At 42.6% G+C, this 7,439-nt stretch overlaps 1 protein-coding gene across 1 annotated transcript; it reads left to right on the plus strand.

The window, feature by feature from the left end:
* Positions 1 to 4,126: 4,126 nt before the first annotated feature.
* Positions 4,127 to 6,989, plus strand: LOC120667768. The gene is made up of 5 exons (XM_039947773.1): positions 4,127 to 4,291; positions 5,006 to 5,302; positions 5,408 to 5,564; positions 6,093 to 6,154; positions 6,678 to 6,989. The coding sequence occupies exons 1-5, from the start codon at positions 4,127 to 4,129 to the stop codon at positions 6,795 to 6,797; spliced, it is 801 nt and encodes a 266-aa protein (XP_039803707.1). The 3' UTR covers positions 6,798 to 6,989.
* Positions 6,990 to 7,439: the final 450 nt, after the last annotated feature.

A 7,439-nucleotide genomic window follows, 5' to 3' on the forward strand; every position in this document is an offset into this window, starting at 1 on the left:
CCTTGGAAAGCAACTTCTGCAAGCTGCTGATCAGACAGAACTAGACTGAAACATCGGTTCTTGACATCCCTGAACCTCTGAATAAAAGCAGCGACCGATTCATCGTTCCTTTGCCTCAAATTGGTCAAATCGGTCAACTTCATATCTTCTATTCCAGAGTAGAAGAACTGGTGGAACTGCTTCTCCAGATCGGCCCAGAATATTATGGAGTTGGCCAGTAACGTCGTGAACCATGTAAAGGCCGATCCTGAGAGAGACATAGAGAACATACGCCCTTTCAATGCGTCGTTCTGTGCAACTTCTCCACACTATATGATGAATCTATTAATGTGCTCTACTGTGGAGACCTCCCCTTGTCCAGAAAACTTGGTGAAATCTAGAAGCTTGTACTTGTGGGGCAACGGCAGTTGATCATACACAGCTGGATATGGAGTTCTGTACATTAAATTCTGCTGCTTTGGCTTCAAACCAAACTGATCCCTCATCACCTCAGCAATCTTGGATGTCCAGTCAATTTGCTGACCATTGGTTGATGCTGACTGCAATGTTGGTGAGGCTATCGGCAAGGCTGCCGATGTAGCCCGCGCGACTTGCTGAGTGACTTGATTAGATGGTGGCTAGTAAAGGACCATCTCATTGCTCCGATTAGCCTGCATGGACCCTTGATTAACTCGTTGCTGTGCCACAGTAGGTATGTTGGGCACATTCACGTGACGCACAAAACCAGTCAAAGGATCATGGAACACCCAAGTAACTCCATCAGCATGAGGAAGTCTAGTCACCAGGACCTCTGTAGGAGACTTGTTGTATCATCATCGCCAAATTTTGCTACTGAGGTGTCGGCCCAAAAGCCGACACATTGCTTAGGCTTGCTGGCTATGGTGCTGATGCAGCCGTAACCGATGGCTGTGGAGCCGGTGCAGTGTCTTGGGATTGCGTCGGCTGTGGAGTCGACACATTGACTTGCTGATTCATCGGCTGTGAAGCCGATGAGCTTGGCTGCCCTGCTGCAGATGACACCATGTACTCTGGAGGCATGCCAAATCCAGTAGCAGGATTCCATCCAACTGGGAACCCTGTCATGTAGTTTCCGTGTGCATGTGTAGCCATTAGTGTAGAACTGGTATACACAGGAGAAAACTGGGACGACGCTGTGGTACTAATCGGCTGTGTATTTCCAACATCTCCATCTGCCTGAGCTTGAGGGTCAATTGGAAACATTTCAGTAGCCGATCCAATAGGGGTGAAAACCATCTGACTAGCCTGCTAATAGGATGGTCCCACAAAGCCAAGCATTCTCCTATCTTGCAGCATCTTGAGCACAGCATTGTGAACAGAATTAGCCATGATCGGAGCATGACTTACGAAAGCTTGTCCGATCGCCAGATTCATCATATGCACCATCATGTCCTCTTTCTGTGACTCATCATAGGGTGAAAGAGTAGGAAAATTGTACTTCTTAAACACCTCTCCACTCCTATTTGTGTTGTAGGATAAAAGGCACCGCTGTTCAAAAGCTTCAGTGGCTGCCAGGAGTTCTGCTTTCTGCTCTTCCTTTAGCTTGTTCTTGTCGATCGAGATCTGGTTTTCTCCAGAAACCTTATACTTCCCTTCAGACATCATCTTGATGCTTCTAGTCCCACCGGGCGTGCCAAAAGATGTGTTGACGCGAAACGATCACACACCAAGCCCGAGAGCCCCGTACGCCAAGCTCGGACTGCACTTGATTCAAACCAAGTCGTGCCAGTCAATTTGACCTGTAAATTGACAAGGAAATAGCAAACCGTCAAATACGAGAGTGCATCGGTTGGATTTCCGAATAACTCTCACGCCACGTATCAGCAAGGCTCTGCCGATACAGAAAACGACAGCACACCGGGTAAAAAAGCATGTATTTAAAGCGATCTACAGGAAATTGGCAATGAGCTGCCGATTTCAATATGCAACTAGACGCCTAGATCTAAAGCCGACACGTGCCAGGTAACAATGTGCAAAACCACAAATGTATGGATCTGAACAAAGCTAAGCTTGTAACCGATCTAATCAGCTTTACAAGATTTATCGTGATAGACAAGGAGCTTACAGCCGATTAAACAGATTACTAAGCCAGGTAAATTGTGAATAAATTTAAACGAGAAAACAGCGATGCGCCCGAGATCAAAGCTTAGATAAATTCGGTAAATTTTGAATAGATCTGAACGAAGCCACAGCGATGCGCTTGGAAGCTAAAACTCATATTTACTCGGTAAACGAAAACTTACTAGCAAACCAAGTCGCTCGAATGTGAGGCGTCCTTGATCAGCTTGAAAGAACTTGCGGAAAAAAGAAAAGGATGGCGAAGTCGCCGACGAAAAAGTAAATTGCAAGTAGTAAAGTTTATTTATTTGGATGTGTATCAATCTTTTACAATGGCCGGGGGCTTATATTTATACCCCATGCTAACACAATCCTAGCCGATCACGGCAAAGCACGATTCCTATTTTAGTAGACAAAAACACCTCCTTCCAAACCGAGGCCGTCTCGAATCAAATCTGTCTATCAATGCTGAGACACTTAGTCGGCACCAAATCGTGACCATCCTTTTCTCCTGCACACCATCACCATTTTCCAAATTGACATTTCCGTCCCTTATTACTCTTTTGACGCGTGCCAGAAAATGGTGTCAACAGCCGAGCAACCTGGCAGAGGCCGGGCGGCCTGCCTTCGGAGCCTGTTAAAACATAGATTCTATAACACAATCTTGTAACACATCTATCAATGTGTTACGAAGATGCTTCACAGTAACACAAAGTTATGTGTTACAGATGAAGGTTGTAACACATTACACATTCGGATATAAAATGTGTTACTGATAACTATTTTAGTAACACAAATTTAGTGTTAGAGTGAGAATGTTACAAAATGGCAGTATATTGTAACACATAACCGTAACATGTAAAATGTGTCACAAATACATATGCCACAGTAATATAGAACAACTAATATTAAACTAAATGTTACAAAGAAATATATATGTTGTTGTCATTGAGTCAGAATACTTCATCCATGACAAAAACTCGGTTGGTGGAACATGATATTACATTTGAGAAGGACAATCATAGAGAAAACCTCAAGATCACGGCTTCACACTTTAGTGCTGCATGTGATCCCGCCCGATCAGGAATCATTAGACTGGCGGCTAGCTACCTCCTTGTAGAAGTGTCTGAACCAACCATAGGTGGCCCGAGTCGGCGAGGGTGGGGAGTTTTATTTATCGGGATTTGAAACTTGATTGATGATGGAAAGTTTAACACTACACTATAAAAGTCCAAATCTTATATTCTGTTTCCTATTGTCCTATGGATATATAGGGGAATTATTAATAGTTAATCAATACAGTAAAAAATAGTATATATCCTTGAAACTAATATTATGTCATGTCGTTAAATCTATCACTGACATATTAGTGGTTACTACTTTACTAGTGGATAATGGTGAGACATAGCAAATTATGATATTTGTATTCTTAAGGGTATTAGTGAGAGTATGTAGTCCTAAGGTGGTTGGAAACAAATATTGTTTTGTGGTGTTTCATTTTCACCTTAAAATTAGCAATTGGGGTTACTACTATTATTTAAATTGCCAAAATAAGAGTTGCTAGAAGTAGATATGACGAAGGCAATGGTAGAAAAATTTCATTGCTCAAACTAATCATAATTGTCAATGGTAGAAAAATTGACATATCTCTTTATAATTGAATAATTTTTTATTTAAATTTGATGTGATCAATTGTTTCTATAATCAACTGTCCTTGATATTAATTTTGTGATAATTCTTATGGTGCTTGAAAATTTAAGATTTGTTTAAGGGTAGAGATCCTATGGTTAAAAAGTGGACCTGCTACGAACAATCAAAACGTGGGTAGGAACCGATAGTTTCTTAGTCGGGAAACTCTTATATAAAAATAACAACGCTAAGATATTTTGTTTTATTATTTTGATCAGTAAATGTTTGTGATGTCTAATTTAGTAATCGGGACTTTTCTGCCGGTGCCGGTTCTTCGAGGTAGATATGGTGAAAGGAAGAGATGGCGCAGCGCCGTCGTGGCATAACCGGGTCGCAAAGCTAGCTAGGCGCGCGGATCGGGATGGCCGGAAGGGGTGGCACGGCGGAGCGCAGGGCTGTCCGGGCGGGGATGGACGCGGGCATGGCATCGAGGCGTCGAGATGGGCAGCGGCACATCTCGGCGTCGGGAGGCACAGCTCGGCGGCGGCTGGGCGACGCCAGGACAATCCAGGGGCCGATCCAGAAGGTGGGCCGGATGGGCCGCGGCGCACCCTAAGAAATGGCCCAAGATGTATTTTTTTCATCTCAAGCCCAGCACTCTCCCCAATCAATCAGACTCTGTTTCTTCAACCTCCCTCGCGAGACATGTCGCGACCAAGGTTTTTTTCCCGACCAAGGTTTTTTTCCCGACTGGTTAACCCAAACCGCCGGCCACCGGTTCCGGTTTACCGGACCGGTTGGACCGGTAACCGGTGGAAACCGGTTGAATTCAAATCCAAATTCAAATAAATTCAAAAGCTCCCGTGCAACCGATTCCGACCGGTTTACCAGCCGGTTTGACAGGTTTACCGGTCGGTTTTACCGATTTACCGGTCGGTTTGACCGGTTTGAATTCAAATCCAAATTCAAAAGCTCCCGTGCAATCGGTTTACCGGCCGGTTTGACTGGTGGGCCTTAATGGGCCGGCCCATTTTTTTTCTTTTTCTTTTTTGATTTAACTTTAAATCCCCGCAAACTATACTAAATGAACGAATTTTGAGAAAATTTGATATCATTAGATTCATCGCAACTTGAAGTATTTTTTGAATTTTTTTGGATTTTTTATTTTTTGAATTTAAATTTAAATTTTGAATTTTGGCCTGTTGGGTACCGGCCGAAACCGGAACCGGTCCGGACCGGTTTGACCGGGTTCCCACCGGTTTGGTGAACCCCTCGCGACTCGCTAGCGCTAGGGATCTAGGGTTTGCGGTGGGGGCGGACCGTGGACGGCCGGCGGCCGGTGGCACGGCTGCCGGGCACGCTGCTAGCTGCTAGCCTGCTACTGCAAGAGACCAAGAGCCCAGGACCCGGAGCACGCGGGTGGGAGCGGCAGCCGGCGGCCGGCGACATCTCTGCGGTGGGTGTGGGAGGCGCACCGCGCAGGGAGGCTGGCCGGATCCTGGAGGCGGAGGCGGAGTGGTGCTGCGGCCTGCGACTGCGATTCGACGGAGCCACACTCAGAAAGTCACGCTGCCACAGCCACCGAGGCAAAGTCAAGGTAATTAGCTTGCTTCTTGTATAGGTACCCTGCGAGTGCAAGTTCTAGATTGGTAGCCCAATTAATCATGGTAAAATTAAGAATTACTTACTGCAATTTGTACAGAGCCAATTTGTCCAGCAGTGCACAGCTCTGAAGCTGGGGCGGGACGGATCTAGGATGGATGTGAACTCCGACGCAATGGCGCAGAGGAGGCCGCTTGCTGCCTGCCCTGGACAAGCTCGAGCCCCAGCAATCTCTGCTTGCTGCATTCATAGCCCGGGTATCTCTCTTCGATCCGTCTCAGCACCCCCAATATTTTCAATGCTCGCTATAATTGTTTCCTTTTCCAAAGCCACCAGATTCTACTACAACACGGAAGATTCTATCAGCCTTTTAGTGTATTTTTTGGCAATGTAATTGCTGTTATCCCTGTGCAATTATTGTTAGTACTTACTCAGTTTTTTTAGGAACACAGTAGTATCTTTGTGAACACTACTACAGTTCAACTATTTCCAGGAACAAAGGTATAGACTTCCTGAAATACGAAACTGTCTATACTTCGTATAAGCTACTATATCAGACTGAATACAGATTTGCCTAACTTTCTCCAACCTAATTTTTTATTCATGTTTATCCACTAGTGGCATTAACTTGATATGGCCTATACTGTTATACTGAAGCGTTTTTAAGGCCCTTATGTATTCTTTTATGCCAGATATATGAATTGAAAATGCAAATAGGCTTGATTTTTTTTCTAGTATTCCTTCTTGGCTGTGTACACTGATAGGTATTTGGACTTTGTATGCAGTGATCTTGTTTATCAAATGGATGAATAATTTAAAGGTTTACAAAGAGCTTATATGTGTTCAGGTAAATTCTATTTAATTATGTCATTATAAAACCTAGTCTATTCAGATCCTATAGTCTTTTTAGACTTGATATTGGAAATATTAAAGCAATGTGATTTTAATCACCAGAATGAAGAATTATTCGTTATGTGGTTCCAAAGAGTATTTCTCATTATTATCCATGTATTGTTATGATTACATGATAGGAACAACACTTGATGCTGGATAGCCAAAGCACACGTTATATATCATGAATTACAAATAAGAAAAAAGTGCTGTACTCCATCGCTATCTCCGTATGATTTTGATTTAGCAGTAAAATCTTAAAAATAGTTCCTAGACTTAAGTGCCATACAGTGATATAATGTATTTCTTGATCCAAATGTAGTATTATTTTAGTCCTCTATCTATATGTAAGTTGAAATGATCAATGTTACAACTAGCTTTCTCTATGCAGCTTGAAATGATCAATGCTTGAATTCATATATTTTTATGGGCCAACAATGGATCATGAATGGATAACAAAAGTACTGAATCGCATACAGGGCCCCTTTGGCCGGTCTCCAAACGGCACTGAACCTCCACCGGCAGCTCGTGGTTTTGTGAACGGCGAGAGTGAAGAGAGAAAAAAAGACTCCAGTGACCAGCCAGCTATGCTACAGTAGCATTGTTTGGTGGAGCCGGAGCCCATTGGAGCCATGCCAAAGGCACCCATAGCATGTCTAATAGTATAGACATTTTTTTCAAAAATATAGTACAGAGACAGCATGTACCTTCCATTGCTATATATATATTCTCTCTAGAATCGTGTCATACATCATGTGATGAGTAATATTATTGTTTCCTCCCACAATCAATACAACTTCCAATGATTTTTCAAATTTGTGTTTTTTGTGATTTTGCAATGTGTCATGTTCCCAAAAAAAATCATATCAACATTATATACCATATGCAGGTATATAATAATATTTTTTTCAAAAACATGAATGTGTTACAATAGATAAAATATGTGTTACAAACCATGTGTTCTTAATATTCCGAAACATGTTCTCATGATGTGTTACTAACACAATATAGAAGTGTTACTAGAGTTAAAAAAAATATGTTACACAATGAAATCATTGTAACACTTTTTTAGATATAAAAGAACACGTGTTGTGTTCCAATAGGTGATAGCATAGTAACATCAAGAATAGGAACACTAACAAGATGTGTTACAAGGAGACCTAGTAATACATTTATTAACATATAGTAACACAAGTTGATGTTACTACATCCATGTCCTGTAGTAGTGCGTTGGCCCTCCG

The sequence above is a fragment of the Panicum virgatum genome, chromosome 3N (genome assembly GCF_016808335.1).
Source record: "Panicum virgatum strain AP13 chromosome 3N, P.virgatum_v5, whole genome shotgun sequence".
NCBI classification, from domain to species: domain Eukaryota; kingdom Viridiplantae; phylum Streptophyta; class Magnoliopsida; order Poales; family Poaceae; genus Panicum; species Panicum virgatum.

Bases quoted from the DNA above. Each gene is read 5' to 3' on its own strand.
- LOC120667768 (XM_039947773.1), top strand. From the start codon at position 4,127: ATGGCCGGAAGGGGTGGCACGGCGGAGCGCAGGGCTGTCCGGGCGGGG. The intron at 4,292-5,005 runs GTGGGCCGGATG...CTAGGGATCTAG, and splicing joins TCCAGGGGCCGATCCAGAAG to GGTTTGCGGTGGGGGCGGAC. The intron at 5,565-6,092 runs GTATCTCTCTTC...CTTTGTATGCAG, and splicing joins TTGCTGCATTCATAGCCCGG to TGATCTTGTTTATCAAATGG.